This window comes from Cavia porcellus, unplaced genomic scaffold (genome assembly GCF_034190915.1).
Source record: "Cavia porcellus strain 051 isolate PalLab524CR breed Dunkin Hartley unplaced genomic scaffold, mCavPor4.1 scaffold_25, whole genome shotgun sequence".
Taxonomy (NCBI): domain Eukaryota; kingdom Metazoa; phylum Chordata; class Mammalia; order Rodentia; family Caviidae; genus Cavia; species Cavia porcellus.
This window is the reverse complement of record NW_026947508.1, coordinates 42837848-42857670: the sequence shown is the minus strand read 5'-3', so window position 1 is coordinate 42857670 and position 19823 is coordinate 42837848. Positions and strand designations below refer to the sequence as shown.

The following is a 19823-nucleotide window of genomic DNA, read 5'->3' as shown; positions in this document are numbered from 1 at the left end:
AATTTCAAGGATCAAGGAACTGAAGACCATCATGGTAAGTGAAATAAGGCAGATTCAGGAAGACAAGTATTGTATTTTCTCCCGTATGTGAAATCTAAAATAAAAAAGGCACTATGAGAGTGGAAGCAGACTATTAGAGAAGAGGCTCAGTGGTAGGATGAGAGGGGAATTGGAGTAGATAGGATCAAAGTATGTTATATGCATGTTTGACTATGTCACAGTATAAACCACACACTCAGTGTAGTTAACATGCTCCAATTACAAACAAAACAAAACAACAACAAAAAAACCAAAACCAAGCAAAGGATCCAGTCAAAGGTGAGGCCTATATATTTAGTTATTTATCACTTTAGTCTCTTTTTTTCTATTATACCATCCTCCATTTTCTTGTGTTTTAAATATTTTTTTATTTTATAAAAGCAAAATGTAAAAAAGATAGAAATAATACAGAATTTCAAAAATAAAGAAATTGACACTAGTTAATATATTGCATATTGTTATAATAGAAATCGTTCAGGTTACAAGATCCAGGCATAAAAAATGATCAAACCATGACAGCACAAACTGTTCTTTTTGATGAACTAACAAAGATTAGTGGTTTAGTTATCTATCTTGTGTGCATATACATACATAGTCACATGTGTATACGTACATGCATATAATCTTTTCTTTTCCTCCATTTATTCTTTTCCCTATCCCAGTTCTTTCCTTTTGAATACTTTCTTTTTCTTTCATTATTAGTGTCTGTTGTTTTATATCTTATTACTGTTTCATTTTTTAATTTTTATTATCTTTTACAGTAGAGAGACAATGATATTTACAAATGTGAGTCTGATTTATTTCACTTATGAGCATTATCTCAAGGTGCCTCCATTTACCTATATAAGCCCCAAGATTATCCTTTTTATGGCTGAGTACTATTCCACTGTTTTCATCCATTCTGTGGTTGATGGGCATTTTTTTTGGTTTCCAAGATTTAGCTGTTATAAATTGTACTGCTGTAAATGTGGGTGCACATATATTACTGTGATATGACCTTTTCAATTTGCTGGAAAAATACCCACAAGGGGAATAGCTGGATTGAATGGAAATTCCTTAATTACAGTTTTTTGAGGACTCTCCATACTGATTTCCACAGTAGCTGCACCAGTCTACACTCTCACCAACAGTGGAGAAGAGTTCCTTTTTCCCCACAGCCCCGCCAACATTTGTTTTTTGTTGACTTCTTGATGCAGCCATTCTTTCTGGGATGAAATGGAATCTCAATGTTGTTTTAATTTGCATTTCTCAAATGACCAGTGATGTTGGACATGCCTTCATGTATTTATTTGCCATTTGTATTTCTTCATCTGCAAAATATGTGTTCATCTCAGATATCCTTTTTTGGAGAGGGTTTTTGAATTTGAGGGACCTGATGTTTTTTAATTCTTTTTATGTCCTAGATCTAAGTTCTTTGTCTGAGGGATGGCTGGCTAAAATTCTTTCCCATTCTGTGGGTTTTCATTTTACTCTTGGTGATTTCATTTGAAGTGCAAAAAACTTTTTTTGGTTTTTAATTCTAAGACTTTGTGAAAAAATCAACAATTTGACTGATTACTTCCTTAAAGTTTTGGTTTGCTTATCACTTGTGTGACGTAAACTGGTAATTAAACCTAGAATTTTGATTAAATTGAGTCATTTTGTTATTTAGTGAGAACTCTTGATAGTTGGTGCTGTATACTTACTGCATCATATCAAGAAGCACAAAATGTCTGATTGTCTTTGGAGATGCTAAGATTGTCTGTCTCCAGGTGGCATTAACCTGATTCCTTGATTATAAATTCCTTATCAGCCCTTCCTTAATAGCTGTAGCATTCACTGAGATACATCTTTTCATTAGTGGTCATAAAATTATTATTTTTATAATATTGTCACTCTTTTGTATTTATTAGATAGAACTTTTTTGGAAAATATATTTTTCTTGGCAATTTGGTTCCCCTAAAATGCAGAATAGACTGGACAAGTGCTTCCCTACCTCCTCCTTTTATCTTGTTTAGTTTAAGAGCACTAAAGCTGCTCACTAAAGAGTTATAATTTACATGCCATAAAATTTACCCATCATAACTGTAGTTAAATGATTTTGAGAAAATTACACGGCCATGAGCCTCATCAATAACAATTTAGAATATTTTCATCCTAAAAAGTTCCTGATGCGTATTTATAGTCTATTCATATGTCCACCCCAGCTACAACTGATATATGTTTTATCTCTGTAGGTTTTTGACTCTTGGAAATTTTGAATAAATGCTATATAAAGTCTTTTATTTCTGTATTCTTACATTTAGAATAATGATATTGAGAATAATATATATTATTACATCCTTCAGTAATTCATTTCTTTTTATTGCTAAGCAGAATTCTATTGTGTGGAACTTGTTACCCCCTGGTGATCATTTATTAGATATTTGCACTGTGAATGGTTTTTGGCTATTATGAATAATGTTGATATGAATATGTGACCATGTGCTGGATTTTATGGTAATATGTATGTTTATATTTATAAGAAACTGTCAGCATACTTTTAAAAGTTACTGTATATATTTTAAAAAGTTACTGCAACATTTTACATTTCTGTCTGCAGTGCATGAAGGTCTCTGTTTCTTCGCATCATCCCAAGACTTGAAATTGTTAGTCTGTTGGAATATAGCAATTTAGGTGGATGTGTAGAAGTATCATTATATTTTAATTTACATTTCAATAATAACTAATGATTTTGATCATTTTTCTATGCACTTAGGCATTCATGTCTCTTTTCTTGTGAAATGTTTATATAAACCATTTTGAATTGGGTCTTCTTTGTATTTTTTTTTAATATCCTGAATATCCTAATTTGTAAATATTTCTCTCAATTTTTGATCTTTTAATTCTTTTAATGGTGTCTTTTGAAGAATAAAAATTAAGAAATGTAATTTAAATTTTTTTCTCTTATGTTTATACTTTTGGTGTGACATCTATGAAATATTTGTCTAAGCCAGTTGATGGCTAGCCTACTGGATGGGTGCCACAGCTGATTGTGTATCTTTGACAGCTCTGAAAAGCTTGTTGTCATTGGTCTAATCTGTGGAATATTTTCCTATCATCTAGAAATTTTATAGTTTTATCTCATAGTTTTAGAACTTTGATATAATTTTGAGTTAATTTTTTTATATGGTATGAGATAAGAGTCTGGTTCTTTTTTATTTGTCTGTAGTTGAGTATTCATTTGTCCTAGTATCATTTGTTGAAAAAACTGTCATTCTCCTCACTGAGTTATCTTTATGTCTACTGAAAAATAATTCACTGTAACATGTGAGGGCTTTACTTCTGGTCTCTCTAGTCTGTTCCATTCACCTGTGTCTATCCTAGTCAGAAGTACTGTCTTGCTGACTGTAATGTAGCCTAAAAATGGCAGTTTTCCTTTTCAATTTCCAGCCTCTATACCTTTAATTTTTTACTGTAATTTCACAGCATTACAGAAGGTGTTGGCGAACCTATGGCACACATGTTGCAGTGGGCTGTTTGTATTCACTGAAAGCTCTCAAAGATTTGCAATCACCAGCATAAAGCCTGTAGCACAATGGTCACTAGTAGTGAAAGCAAATATTCTTGCATTGTTGTGATGTTAGGGGGAAAGTAATTGGTGTTCCACAAAAGATGTTAGCTTTCGTTTTGTTGTAGATACCCTTCATCAGAAGATCCTTTATACCTAATAGAAGATGAAAAGATCTTTCTTTGGCTAATTGTGTTTTTATCATCAGTTGGTGTAAGTTTTCTCAGATGTCTTTTCTGTGTCAAGATGACCATGCATTTTTCCCTTTTATTTTATTAATATTGTTTATTAATGGATTTTCCAGTGTTAAACTGACCTTCAACTTCTGGAATAAATCCCAGTTGATTACGGTGTATAACCTTTTTTATATTTTTATATTTTCCTGGAGTTTGCTAATATGTTGGTGATGATTGTATTTATGATGAACATTGCCTTGTAGTTTTATAATTTTATATTCTTTCTTTGTTAGCCAGGCATTAGTGACCTCACAGAACAAATTGAAAAATGGCCTCTGTTTGTCTATTTCCTGTAAGTTTATGTAAAATTGATAGTTTTATCTTTAAATATTTGTTGCAATTTACTTTCTGTCTCTATGTCCAACTATGCGAAGTGTCTTTTGTAAGTGGAATCACATGGTATTTGTCCTCTTGACTGGATTATTTCACATAGCAGAATATCCTCAAGGTTTAGATTCATATTGTAGCGTGTTACAATTTCCTTCCTTTTTAAAGGTAAACAGTATTTTGCTCTATGTATACATCATTTTTGCTCACTGATTCACTTGAGTTGGTGCCATCTTGTAGCTATTGTGAATAATGCTGCTCTAAATAGGGATATACAAATAATTTCGAAACTTTCAGTTCTTTGGTGTATATTCTAGATGTAGAATTACTGGAATATATGAGAATTTTCAGAATATTTAAAAATTCTATTTTAATTTTTTTGAGGTATTGGCCTAATGTTTTTCCCTAGCAGCTTTACCATTTTATATTCCCATTAACTGCACAAAGTTTCTGATTTCTTTGCTTCTTCACTTGCCATTTTCTGTTCTTTTCTTTTAAAATTTTCTTTTTCATCTTTGGAAGATGTTAGTAGCCATTCCAATGGGTGTGAAGTAGTATCATATTTTAATTTTGATTTGCATTTTCCTGGAGATTAATGATGTTGAGCATCTTTTTGCTTATTTTCTTTGGAGAAATGTCTATTCAAGTTCTATGATCATTTTTGACTGGATAGTTTGCTTTTTATTGTTGAGTTCCAGGAGATTTTTATATATTCTGGATATTTCTCTTCCAGTGTGTGGTTTACAAATATTGTATCCCATTCTCCCTTTTTTTTCTTTGTTGATAATAAACTCTATAATTTGTCCAATTTTTTCTTTGGTAACTGATACATTTCATGTACTATCTGAGAATTCATTGCCAAATCCAGTATTGTGAGGTGTTTTTGCTATATTTTTGTCTATGAATTTTATTGTTTTTGGTTTTATGCTTGTCTGATTCATTTTATATTAGTTTTGGTAAATAGTATGTTTATTTGTATGTGAGCATCCAGTTCTTTTACTACTATTTTTTGAAGACTGTCTTTTCCTTATTAAATAGTGTCAATCTCCTTTTGATCAAGTCAAACATCACTCGACCACCATATCATTCTTTATGTTAGACTTGCACTGTTTGCATTCTGGTAGCTTTGCAGTAAGTTTTGAAGTGAGCAAGTGTGAATTGTCTTCATTTGTTTGTTTTAAATATAGTTTTAGCTATTTGGGGTTTTTTGAGGTTCTATAGTATTGTTTACATTTCTCTTTGATTTCTGAAATTTGAGAGGTGTTACGATTTGGATCAAAAGTGTCCTCCAAAGACTCATGTATTCAGAGGTTGATCGTTGGAAGATGCCCTTAGGAGGTGGCCCGATTGAAAGGAAGTAGCTTCCTGGGAGTGTAGCCGGGAAGGGTTTTCTTGTCCTCAGCCCCTTCTTCTCTGGCTCCTGTTTCTCTGCTTCTTGGCTGCTGTGAGTTACGCAGCTTTCCTCTGCCCTGCCTTTCCACTTTTGAAAGCAGCTAGCTGTGGACCACAACTTCTGAAGCATTTCGTCCTTGAAGCTATTTATGTTAGATATTTCAATCACAGTGATGAAAAACTGACTAATGTAATAGGGATTATATTGACTCTGTAAAGCATTTTTTTCTAATTCACTTTTTATTTGTAATTTTTATTCTGTTTACTGCAGTTTATCCTAGTTTCTGCACTAGAACCATGGATGCTCAGGTTCACTAGCTGTTTCTGGTGGTAGTGGGGATTGAATGTAGGAGTGCCCTAACATGGAGCTCTAGTCCTGCTTTTTTTTTTTTTTTTTTTTTTTTTTTTTTTTTTTGAGTCTGGTTATAGTTTAGATGCTCAGGTTGGCTTCAAATTTACAATCCTCTTATCTCAGCCTCTCAAGTAACTGGGATTACAAATATATACCATTATGCCTGACCAGTTTTTGTAGTCCTTAAGGGTTACCAGATATTGTAATGGGCAATCTATCTGTTTTTCTCAAATTGGTTGTTATGTTTCCCAGTGAATACATACTATTGAGGGATTCTTTTCTGTATGCATAAAGTTTTTATCACTATCACAAATACTTGTCATAATTGCCTAATAAAGCAAAGAAGTTTATTTTGGCTCATAGGTTTGAGGTTCTAGTCCAAGAAAAATGTTAGTCTTTTTGCTTTTGGACTTGCCATGAGACAGCCTCTTATAATAGCTGTGTGTGGTGGAACAGAACCACTCATTTCATGGCCAGGAAGTGAAAGGAAGACAAAAAGGAAGAGGTGCAGGCCCACAGTCCCTTTTAAGGTCACATCTCCAGTAACCCGAAGACCTCACACGAGGCCCACCTCTTAGAGATTCCATTCCAACACTCTCCCAGGGCACAGTTCTTTTATGGTCATTGCAGGATGTTTAAGATTCAAGCTACATCATTTTCTGGTCCTTTCAAAAGCCCTGTACTTTTATCTTTTTCCTTCTATACAGATGCTATTAACCCTACAAATCTTGTAACTATTACTGGTTTGTCTCTATCTGGCTTATTTTAGGCTTTGTAGGGATATATTGTCTCCTCGTTTGCACATCAGAACTGAAGCACTGACTCCAAATTATTAAATGCAGATTGCTGTCTTTATTTTTTGCCCTCTGTTTATTGCACAGGTAATCTTAAATCTCCTATCTAGCGCAGCTGACAGTAGCCATGGCAGTCATGTACTTCCCGCCACTCTGTCACTCATCCCCAAGCCTCTCCCCTCATGGAGAATTAATGAAACCTGGATTGGGCTCTTAAGTCGTGGCCTTTGTTCCAGTGAATGCCATTTTGGCTGTACTTAGGACTCCTTGGCTCCCCACAACTGTATATATGTCTTGGGGTCTTCATTCTCACTCTGGGTTGCACTGGAAGTGGTAGATTGGAATTATTTCACTAGAATTCCAATAACTTCTCCATTGGATTATAACTATAAACCTCCCTGGATCACGATGAGGATGGGAAAGGGTTCACCATAAATATTTATCTGTAGGTTTTGGCTATTTCTATATAATTTTATTGTATGTACTTTTATCAGGGGATTATTCAGAGACACTTTTAGCTCTCGTCTGTGCTCGTATTTTTCTGTTTTGTGCTTTTGTTTCTTTCATATAAGAATGTACTTCAAATTGTTGGTGATGTGTTCATATTAAAGAATGGAGAACAAAAATGCTTTGGGAAGTTATGTGCCAGAGGTACCTGCTGCTGGAAATCACAAAGTCTTAAGGATTCTTCTTGGGTGGAGGTTGTCAATGTGAACTTTAAATGTAGAGTGACCATTTTATTGGGAAATTAGAATGTCATCATCCTTTAATTTTTTTTCTTTTGGGCTGGTCATATTCAGTAGGAAAATAATTTATATCTTGCTCCCAGAGGCTATAAGCTTGACAGTCTTTGGTTTTACAATCCTATAAAGGACAAAGCTATAGTAAAATCTGAGTATGTAGTCCTAACTTTTCATCTATGTGGTTTTATAACCCATGCATATTCTTTTCATTCCAGTAACTTCTTTTTTCTCAATGTTTCTTTAGAGAATAAATTTCTAGTCATTTGCCTTGACATTGAGAAAGACAGTTTTCTGACAGTGTAAAGTGAGGAAGAATCTAGGGGTTTGTGTGTTCTGCTGGATTGTAGCCCACTGGTTTGTTATTTCCATACATAACTAGCACACCATATTAATAAGTCTACAGGATTACTCATTACAAAGTGAATTGTTTCTAAGCTTCCATTTATGAGCGTACTCTTTCTCCTGTTGTCTCAGTTACCACTTTTCAAATTGTTTCACTCTGATTTTGTTATAAATTGGTGTGTGTTTAGTCTTTTTTATTATTACATTAGTGAAAGTTCAGAAGGTACTACGGATTAATAGATATGTTTAACCTATTGTCTCTGTAAGCATACATTAATAATTTTTCAAGTTTTTGATATACAAACTTAACATGTGCATAGAAAGTTTCTCAAAACTCAAGTATGTCTGTAACTCATTGAAATCGCACTGTGGACACTTGTGCAACTACAACTTAGCTTAAAAAACAGAATATTGTAGAACTCCAGAAAGCTACCCTTTAACTGCCTCCCAACCTCTGTTTCTTCCCTGTTCAACAAAAGAATTTTCATCTGAATGACTTATTTTGTAGTTTATTTTGCCTACTTTAAAAATAAATAAATTGAATCATACCGTGTGCTCTTTTGTTTTGTTTTTACATACGTTTGATTAGAAATTTATCTGTTGTAACTGTATTTATTCATCTTTATGCTGTATAGTATTTCATTTTTTGACTATGCTTGATTTTATTGTATTATTTTTGGGCATTGAGGGTTGCATGTTTAACTTATTGAGGGATGATTAAGTTACTTCTGCTTTTTGTTGTCATGAATAATATTGCTGTGTATAATTACTGCTCATGCGCATGCACTGTTGTTGGGGGTACATGTAGAAGTAGAACTGCTGCTGGGTTTGGGAATTAACACAGGGAGATAATGTCAGTTTTCCAATTTAACATGTAGTTAAACCACGTATTTATTATTGCATAGGCATCATTCACTTCACTTTTTGCTACATTGTAGCTTTTTGGTTTTTCTCCAGTTTTATCTCTGAACTTCTTCACCTATTTTTTATGAAAAATGTCTTCATAAATTCTTCATTAGAGCATTTTTGGTAATAGATTATTGTATAATTTATCTTTACCTACTTATATTTTATTTAGCATTTATTTAGATAGTGCATAATTGGATCTTCTGTTTTGATCCACTCACAATTTCTTTTAACTAGTACATTTAACCATTGTCATCTAGTTGATTAATATCTACTGTCTATTATTGTTTTTTCATGGTTTTTGTTCCTGTTTTGTTTCTCTTTTCTGCCTTTGTGGTTTTAATTTAGCATTATATGTGATTCAACTTTCTTTCTTAGCATTCCAGGTATGTTTTTTGTTCCTTTTCAATTTTTTTTTATTATTTTAATGGTTGCCATTGAGTTTAGAATATATATATATATATTTACAAATAACGTAAATACACTTTCAAATAATGCTACATAGTTTCATGGACAGTATAAGTATCTTTAAAATAATTCTACTTCCTTCTATATTTTAGATTATTGTTATTATTCAGTTCATGTGTATATAAACCCATACAAACATACATAATGCATACACTGTGGCTGTTACTAGTTGGAGAAACTGTTATCTGTTAGATCAGTTAGAGAGTAATAAGAATTTTCATTTTATCATCACTTATTCACTCTTTATAGATTCAAGTTTCTGATGTATATAATTTTCCTCTGAAAAACTTCTTTCAATATTTCTTGAAAGGCAAGTCTGTTGGCAACAAATTTCCTCAATTTTCTTTTTTTGTTGTTTGCGAATGTCTTTTTCAGTGTTGAAAGCTAATTTTGTAGGATACAACGTTCTAGGTTGATTTTGTTTTCTTTCCATTTTTAAAATATTTTGCTCTGTTTTTTGCATGGTTTCTGAGAAGTCAGATGTAATTTTTATGCTTGCTTTTTTATAGATTTGGTGTTTTTGTAGGTTTGCTTGCTTTTTTGTAGGTTTGGGTTTTTCTTTTATTTTTGAACTTCTAAACTTTGTAGGTCTTTTGAACATTTATCTTGGGTAGTGTCCTATTATCCTCGTGGATCTCTGGTATTAACATTTAGGTATATTCCATAATACTGTTGTTCTAAATATTCCTTTTCCTTTGATTAATTTAGCCTTTTACTTTGTAAGATGAAGATATATAATTTCCTTACGTGCCAAACTACAAACTGCAAGTCAAATTAAGCAGATTTTTGAGTTCCCATTTTCTAGATCTTCTGTTTTTTTGCTTTAATTTCCCATCATTTATCTTGGATTTTAATCTGACTATTTCCTTATATGTCCTTTTACTTATGTTTGAATATTAGGCTCTAAACTTTTTAAAAATAATTTTATCTTAAAGTTATTCTAAAAGGGCTGGGGATTTTAGCTCAGTGCCTGCCGCCAAGTGCAGTTGTGAGTTTGATCCCTGATACCAAAAAAAAAAGTTATTTTTTAGATAAAATTGACAATTGTTTCAGTAGATTAGTAGAGGACATTAGCAATTTGTGGGGTTATCTTAATTCTAACAGGATTTGGGATTTGTCAAATTTGGTTGTTAATTCTAAGATGGCTATCTATTTTTGGTTTATTCTTTACATTAGGTCTCTCTTCTGTGCTTTTACAATCCAACCAATTAATTGGGCCATTGCTCCTTATTTCTAGATCTTTCCAGTTTTTGTTCCTCTACTTTATGAATGGATCAAAAGCTTTTTCTTATCTTTTTACCTCTTAGCTGCTTTTATCAAAATTGTGAGACCAGCAGGGAAAATCAGCCTCAAATGGCAGGCACTATCTCCGAATTTTATTTTTACACAATGTCTCAGACGTACACTTTTTTTTAAAAGTGCTTTGTTAGGTCTCCCATGCTTTCAAGCAGACTTTTTAAAGTTGTCTACTTTTTGCAGTTGATTATAACAGGAGGTTTATTTTTTGAACTGCCCAATCTTTCAGATTACTTTGCTCTATAGTATTAAAATTCTTTGCATATGCTTGCCCTTCTGCTTGGGAAACTAATTGTTTAGCCCCCTGACTCCCAGTTTATAATACTTACTCATGCGGTACATCAGGTACTAAGAAGCGCTTTCTCAGAGAAATCCTGACTGCCTAACTGGATTAGGTCTTATTGGTACATTATCTCACAGCACTATCTACAATGTCCTCTTTATACTTGTAGTTTGTAATTATATATTCATGTTTTAGGTAATATTTGTTTAATATTCATTTAATAAAATATTCCTAGTAGAATTCAAGGTTCTTAAGATAAAAGGCCCCGCCTAACCTTTTTTTTTTGCATTACAGTCCAAAGTTATGACTTAAAGGGGGTATGTAGTCTTTCTTCATAGGTTAAATGTATAGGTAAAAGATTGAATGAGTGAGACTTTCATTGGTGGAAAATGGTAGAATTTAAAAGAAAGAAGCAATTATGTGTATTTCATGGATAAAAAGACATAATATATTTTTCTTATTTTTATAAATTTCTTATAAAATATTTCACATGTGAAAAGTATAAGGACTTCAATAATAGGCCTAACTGTACTTACCACTCTAATGAACATAATTTATATTTATAAAATTAACATAGTCTACTTAGATAAAAGCATACATATTCTTAAGTTTAATGATTATTTTGGCTTTTAGTTTAACTTATTTTTATTATAAATTTATTTACTTAAGAAATTTTTTTTCTTTAAACTCTCAGATGACACAGCAATGTTTGAATTGATACAACTAGTTCCACCAGGTACTGTATTAAAAACTGGTAAAGTGATTGATATGGGAATTCATTTCAATGAAATATTTTTCTGAAGCCTCACCTTTTCTCCCTCTCTCCAATTTAAGAACAATGTTGATCTATGTTTTTACCATTAGTATATTATGTATAAAGTTGTAGTAGAACAAAATAATAGATAAGGAAAGATTGGGATAATGGTGCTTGATGTGTAACAGTGGAAATAACATGTTATCATTTGAGGATATGTTGTGAGTTGAAAATTGATTTTTAACTTTTTGAGATTTTTCTAAAGCTGTATATTTTTATTGATAAAGAAATTATTTCATTTTCATGTGTTGACTATTATTAATGGAGAGTAGAACTTTTCTTTTATAGATGATGTTACAGACTCCAAGAGCACCTAGGTTATTAAATATAGAGTTTAGTTTTCCTATATTGATTTCTGTTATTGCAGAAGAAATTTATTTTAAATCCTTATTTTTTGTAAACTAACACTGTATTTTTCTAAATGCTACTGTGAACTTTTTGTTTTTGTTTCTGTTTTTGTTTTGAGATAAGAGTCTTGCCATGCAGTTCAGGCTGGCCTTCAGCTTACTGTGTAGCACAGGCTGGCCTCAAACAGCAATATTCCTATCTTAGCGTCCTGCATGCTGGATTACAGGTGTGCGCCACCACAACCAGCTTGAAATGTTCAAATATTACATGTATACCTAATTCAGGTGGCCACAGATTTTATAAATACATCAATTTTAACACATAATTTTATATCTTATAATGGCAGAAAAAATGCTATCTAGAAAAATTGCAGAGATAATAACTAAAATTTAGATGAATAAATCATACCATTATGACATATTTAAGTGGACACTTTTTAAACTAAATAATTATTCATTTAGTTTACAAGATTCTCATTCTTTCAAAAGGCAGGGGTGGCCAGCAGGAAACAAGAAACTACTAATATATATTTCTGAAAATGGAAATATGTTAAAATATTTAATACACAGTTATTTCAGTATTCCTTTTGTAAAAGATAAACATGCTCGTAAGCAGGTATTCAATAAGACATCAGGCAGTATATATATTATATGTGCTGATTTTTTTTTTCTAAATAGACTATTTTGTTATAATTTGAATCATAGGGTATCTTTCTTGTAGTGGGTGAAACATTGTCTACATATGAGGAAAACACACGAGATTTCATGTTCCCGGGTCCAAATCAAATTTCCGGACACCATGATTCAAACCGTCAGGTTACCATGAGAAGGATTTCTGGCTTACGAGTAAGTACTTACTATTTTCTAAATTGGCTTTTGATGTAGGATCATTATCAAAAAGCATCACATATCCTCAATATCTTAAATGTAAGGAACTAATAATTCAATTTGTAATTTTCACTTAAAACATAGTTTTTAAATTGTACAATTGTAAGTATACTGAAATTTAATGAAAATAATTGAACAAAATTTAGGCATGTATCATCCAAAATTAACATGTATTATAGTGCTTTTTAGTCTTCAGATCTCTCTTCTCCTTGTCTCTTCCCCGCTCATCCCTGTGCCATCTGTCTCTGTCTAGTACTGCTTCTACGGAATGACCAACACACATTTGAAAAGTACTCTGTCCTGATAGCATTTAGGGAAATCCACATTAAGACAACCTATGCAATTTTTATTTTTATAGTTATAAGGTTAGAAAAAAAATTTTTAAAAAGCCAGTCAAATTTAGCAGTGAGGGGGGTGGTATACCAACTTATTAACTAATGTTAATAAGTTCTGATAACCCACGCCATCAGACCAGCCAAGGTTGGAAAATTTTAATAAATCTGAAATCAAAAGTGGAAAAAGATGGAAACTGTTATATGCTGCTTTTGTGTATTGGAACAAATCAGAATTCAGAATTATTTGGTGAAGACAAAGATTCTCATAACATGTGATCTTCCAGATTTTTATCTTAACTATATTCTCATTGGTGCACTAAGAGCCCTCTTGTGTTCCTTTTTATCATTGTCTATAATAGTGAAAAACTGAAATAATTGAAATGTGTTTTACTAGGAGTTTGGTGAGATTAACTGTAAAATGTTTAAGGAAGGGAAGTATATATTCTTACACCTTAACATTAAGTAATAGTTTACTCTCTTGTTGTCTCCTACAGCTTTTTCCAAGTTTTGTTAGATGATTTTAAAATATTTTTATTCTTAAAAGTCTCCCATTTAGGGAAACTGATAGAAACTGTTGCCATTCAAAGGAGGAAAGTTAAAAGTTGTTTAGGTAGAAATTATTTGGACAAATATTTTAAAGCTGATTTTATAAAATTCTAGGTGTATGAGCAAGGAAAGTGGAGTGATATATGAGTCAATATAGTGAATTAAGCAGTTTTGCTCTATTCAAGGAAATAACAGCTTTATTGAGCAAATCTATCAATGTAGTTGTCCTTAGGGATATTTTCAGTATCCATTAGTTAGCTTCTATATTATAAATGTGTTAAAGAATATTTCAAGAACTGTACTGAAACCCACAATGAAGAAATAATCATACTTTAAATTTATGTTCTCTTAATAGTAATTTAAAATCCAACATTAAACCAAGACGACAGTATAAACTCAAATGCTTGAAAAATGAATAGGGATTCATCTTTCATTACTTTATGTGAATTATTGTTACATATATTTGGAAGATGTATTTCTCAGGCAAAAAACAAAAAAAATTAGCACTTCCAATAATTACAGTGTGAAGAATTTGAAAGTCTTTCTTGTTTACAAAAGAAAAATAAAAATGGATAAAATTGATGCTGCCCTGATATTTATTTGCCTGATGGGTAGGACAAGACCAACTAAGGAGTTACAGACCATAACAGAAATTTTACCTGAGGATTAACTCTGTCCGCCTGTTCTACAAATTTCATATTCTAGATGCACTTCAACTTTTCCCAGACTTCCCCACTTGCCTTCTGTCCTTAAATGTTCTACTTGCCATCTCCCATAGTAGTGTGAAGTAATTTCTTAAGATAAACTCGTTTGTATATATGACCCTGTTGGTTCTATTTCTCTGGAGAACCTGTAACAATACAGCTGGACTTTAAAAAGTCAGTAAAAATAAAGACTATTTGGTACTTCCTGTGTGGCCAGCAATATATGGGAAAGTATGATAAAATACAGTCATACAGTCCATAATGCTATCCAGTTAATGAAGGACTGCAGATGCAGAGATGACTATGCCATAGAATTAGATGTGTAATAAGTCATGTATAAGTACTCTCTGACGTTCCCACAATCACAAAAATCACCTATTTCTTTTTAAAAATTTTTTAAAATTTTATTTTAAAGTGAATAGAATCAAGGAAAATAAAACCAATCAAAACAAATCGGTGTAAGTAATAAAGGATTTCAAAACAAATCACCTCCTTCTCAGTGAATATTACCATTTTTAAGGGGTACATGACTGTACAGCAAATTTTTGATATGCCTTCATTCAAAGGATACTTCTGTTCAGTCACTGTATCTAGTGACCAACATATATAATGTGGGACAGTGGTAGTCTAGACCAGGTCATTACAAGCTTTGCAGTATTCTTCACTCGTAGATCACTCATGCTGATCTGTTCTGTGTGGAAACACTTAAACAGTTCTATGGGGAGGACCAGAGCTGGAAGGACTTTGTGATCCATACTTCTATGTGATCAGCAGTATATGGGAGAGTTACAGTATTGAGTATAAGTCCAGGTACTGATGTGATAAAATACTACCTGAGAGTATTTGTGAAAGCTTGAAGGTCCCCACAGAAGCTATCAGATAACGATTGGCAGGACAGTGAGGTAACTGTTTTTGAAAACTAAATATGGAATCATTGGTACGTCATGCCAGAAAATTTAGCAGCATAGTCACCCGCAAGAAAGTGGAAGATAGGAAGGAAAGCCAGTGAAACAGACTGCCCAGAAAGGCTTTCTGATGTTAGAGGGGTCACCTGGTTTAGTTTTTGCTACTTATAGCTCAGTACGGGAGGGTAGAAAATAGCAAAAGAAAAGGTTGTTATAAAAAGTTGGAACTTACTATTCTGATGGTTTTTAGCTTTCTCACTGACACAGTGCTAACAGTAAAAATGACCCTTGCATAACATTATTCCAGGCCTTCCATGAAGTTGTCTGATGTGAAACTGAAAGCATGACTGTAAATCTTTCATTAGAACCTTGGAGAGATCTAACATACTGCCTTACAAAATCATTTAATCAAACATAAGTTTTCTAAAATGCATGAGGACCATGTTTGCCAACAATCTTAGAACAGAACTGTTAGACAATCGAGCAAATTCCAATAAAATTCACATGATAGCCAGAAAAATTTAAGAGCATCACTGTATATTCATAGAAGCATGATCAGTTTGATCTGAAATGATGAGAGACTTTATAAAATGAAAAATATGAACATAAGCTCAGAACCCTATATAGCTCCAGTCTACTTTCTGTTTCAAAGGAATTATGATTCAGAAAATGAAAGAAGTGTCTTAAATGTTAAACCAAGAACCATGAGTATTTCTGAGCAGTAATAGGAGTAAATCTTAATCAAGAAATTTCCAATGTTTCTCTAGCTAGACTTAAAGATTCTTTTGGGCTGTTGATTACCTATTTACTTTTTGGCGTATGCTTAACATACGTGCTTTTAAATATTTTCTCAGGTACTTTGTGACTGTCCCTTTGAACTGGTTTGACTTGTCTCAAAACTATATTCAAACTGATGATTACAGTATTGCTAAAAATAGAAACCAGATTCCTTCCTTCATGACAGGAAAAATGCTAGAAGATATTTTTTGACCTGCTGTTTTAAAAACTACATACACAAGCCAATTGTGGTAGTGCACATCTGTAAAACTGTATGTCCAGGAGTTATGTTTTTTAACACATCGCTATCCAAAATATTTCCTCTTAAAAATTTTCATTGACACATAGACATTGTACATAATTATGGTATCTACATTGTGAAATGGCTGTATCAAGCTAATTAAGGTATTTCTTGATTATATGGCGAAGTACACATTCAGTTGTAAAATAACTGTAATCCATTAAGTATATTCATATATTTATGACCATAATATATCATAGTTTCAAAACCTTAAGATTTTGAAATAATTTGAAGGAGAAACATTTGAATATAATTTTAAAAAACTTAACTCTACCAATAATCAGTCCTAAGTCTTTATTAGTGAACCATTTTCTAGCTAATGTTTAGCTTACTGGATTTCCTTTGTCTTTAGTAAGAAATGCGAACTAACAGGTGCAGCACCGAACCTTGACAAGTTTTTGTTGCGTTACATCACATTCTGTTCATTAATGATAGTGCCCTCTTTTTCCCTCCCAGGGAATTGCTCCAAAGCTGGAATTTTCTACAACTTCAGTGATTACTGAATGTCTGATAAGTTCAAGGAAGTGCCGTGCTCAGGTTAAATCATTTATTTAATGTATTTAATAATTTGATTTATTTTTCCATATTTATGACCATTTGTGAAGCTTTATCCCTTTATTTAGACTGTAATTCTTATCACTGTTTTGATCAGTCTTTAGTTAAAAGCAACTATTAAAGGTATTTAAGTCTGATTGCATCTTAATAAATGACAAATTGAATATTAATATTTTTAAATGGTGCCATGCTGTTTTTTATTTTTATTTTTGTTAATGTAAAGAAGCCTAACAGAAAAATATTGGGATAAAGAAGTCCATAGAAAACTGAACTGGAAGCTTCTATACATCATGTAGAAGTTAAGAGTTTAATACACAAATGTCAAAGGATATTGCTTAGAAAATATGACGGAACTTGTCTCAGATATTGGTGTTTCAGGAGTGTGATTGCCTAAGTGTCTCTGATTGTTTACTTCATGTCCTGAGGAACTGTCAGGTCAGAGGAAGCTTGGGCATTTCACCCTAAATACCTTTATGTTTGTGAAAGCAGCCTTTAATAATATAAGATGCTTAACTTTAATGTTCCAATCTGGTTACCTTTACTGAATCATGTAGTGGTTTGTGATGTTTATTATACTTTGTCCATAAGCTGTTTAATAATATCATTCATGTGCAATTGCATTGTGACTGGGTAATAATGACCTATTGTGATGAAGAGGCAGTAATGTGTAAAGCCCAGGGACCTTAAACAGGGCACAGCTGGACCTGTCATGGAAGCAGTAGGATCTTAATTTACATAATTACCAATTTTTAATTAAATTTGCTGGAGATTATAACTGTGAGTTAAGACAGATAATTTATATAGGAACGATTATTATTATTTTGAGGTGTAATGTCTCTTTAGGTTGCCCAAGCTGGTCTTGAACTCATGGGCAGAAGCCAGCATCCTACTTTAACCTCCTAAGTAGCTAGGACTGCAGGTGGCCACCACCACACTTGACTTTGGTTATACAATTATTAAGTGGAATATTCTTACTTTGCTTAGCAAGGCAGCAGTTTTGAATTACACTGTAGTTATGTTTTAAATGTAAGTTGAAACACAGATGTTAGAGATCTGATAATCTGTGCTTTCCAAACACAGAGATATTTTACTGGCTTGGTTTTGAAATGCATTTCTAAGATGGCAATATGTAATCTATTAACTAGTGATTTCCTACTGCGCATTTTTTTCTTCTGTAAATCTGTATAACTTGTACCCTTCACTGTTTTTTTTTCTTTTCTTTTCTCCTTAAATAAAAATTAAAAAAAAAAAAAAAAAAAAAAAAGAAATGCATACTATGCACATATGTGAATTGTTAGAAGGTTTTTTTCCTGGACTCACAATTTTTCTCTCCATGCTTAATGTGATGGGTTAAAAAGCCTCCTTTTTAAGCTTTTTGTCTGGAAGATAGCATCCATATTAAAAAATACATACATTCTAAGTACACAACACAATGGAACAACCCTTTTAAATGGAAAGCTACCCATTAGTGTTTCCTTGCACATATGAACTGACATTTGTACTGTGAATTTTTGGCAAGACTCTTTTTTTGACTTTCAATTTCAATTTTTGTCATTTTGTCTTTATAAAGGTAAATGTGACAGGATAAGCTTTGGTGTTAGAAAATATGCTTTAGTACAACAGATGTAGTTCTGGTGGAGTGCTTGCCTAGCATGTATGATCCTGGTTTTTGATCCTATCCCAAAAAGAAAGGAAGAGGAGGATAGAAAGAGGGAAGAAAATGGAAGGAATAAAGAAGAGAGGAAGAATGAAAGGAAGGAAAAAGGATAGAGAAATGATAGGGAAGGGAAAGAAAAAGAATGTAGAAAATGCACTTTAGAAACATCTTGGCTCAAATTCCACATATAGTTGCTATAAAGATTGAAGAATGTAAACTTATGTAGCATATAACATAATTAATGAATTTTATGACTTTTTCCAAGACATTTTAATTTTATTTTGTGTTGGTGTGCATTTGCAGTACATAACATAGTTAACATTTTAATCTATTTTTTATTTTATTTTATTTTTTTATTTAAAGGAAAAAAAAAACAAAACCGTATAAGGGAACAAGTAATACAGAATTTCAAAAAAAACAGTAAGAAATCACTAGTTAATAGATTACATATTGTCATCTTAGAAATAGTTGTTCAAGTTACAGGATTAAAGTATACAAAGTGGACATTCAGACAATGAGACTGCAAACAGTTGTGTTCAGTGATCCAACAAAAACTTAGTAATATGGTGATCTATCTTAACACACCTAAACACGCTTGCAGTTGTATCCTTTAGAGCACTTTTTTTCCTCTCTTTTTTACAACAACATTTACACATTTTGGGTTTTATTACTCCCATAGTTCTTACTACTTTTTTTTTTTTTTTGGAAGAGAATAAAACCAAATATGACAAAACAAAGCAGTCAGTCAAAACAAAGGATGGATCATAGCACATGATGTAAAAACAGAATACAAGGTAATCAACAATGGTTACCATAATGCCTCTTGCTACCTTAAAAATAATTGCCTGTATCATTAGGTATAATAAAATTGAACAAAACAGTACAGAATAAGACCAATAAAATCTAAACATTGGAGACATTACAGGACTTCAAAAGAAGATAATAGTCATTTTTGTATTAGAAAAATACATTTTCTTTCCTGTGTATTTCCATCATAAAACTTTTTTTTTTTTACTCTCTCCCTTCTGTTCACATTTGTACTTTATTTACTTAGATACTGTTAGTAAATAGAAAGGAGACTGGGAAATTAGAAATAGGATCAAAGGTTTTTAAAAGTGATTAAAGTTAGGAAACATTCAATGATTCTCAATTATCCTTTTATTCTAACTAAAAAAGCTCTTTATAATTCTAGGCAGTACATGAAGAAATCTTACATTACTTGTATCTATTAAGGCATTTATAAGGTAGAGTCTATTTGAACAAAGTCGTATCCTAGTAACAAAATTG

At 32.2% G+C, this 19823-nt stretch overlaps 1 protein-coding gene across 5 annotated transcripts in view; it reads left to right on the top strand.

Moving 5' to 3' along the window:
* Spata6 (spermatogenesis associated 6) overlaps positions 1-19823 on the top strand; it is a 149715-nt gene that overhangs the window by 35686 nt on the left and 94206 nt on the right. For 4 of the 5 annotated variants that reach the window (XM_063236470.1, XM_063236468.1, XM_063236469.1 and 1 more), the window contains exons 4-6: positions 11402-11443; positions 12590-12714; positions 16781-16861. In XM_063236470.1, the coding sequence (XP_063092540.1) occupies positions 11402-11443; positions 12590-12714; positions 16781-16861 (248 nt within the window). Of the gene's footprint in view, positions 1-9; positions 35-11401; positions 11444-12589; positions 12715-16780; positions 16862-19823 lie in introns of all 5 variants that reach the window. The other variant, XM_063236471.1, reaches the window with a different exon arrangement.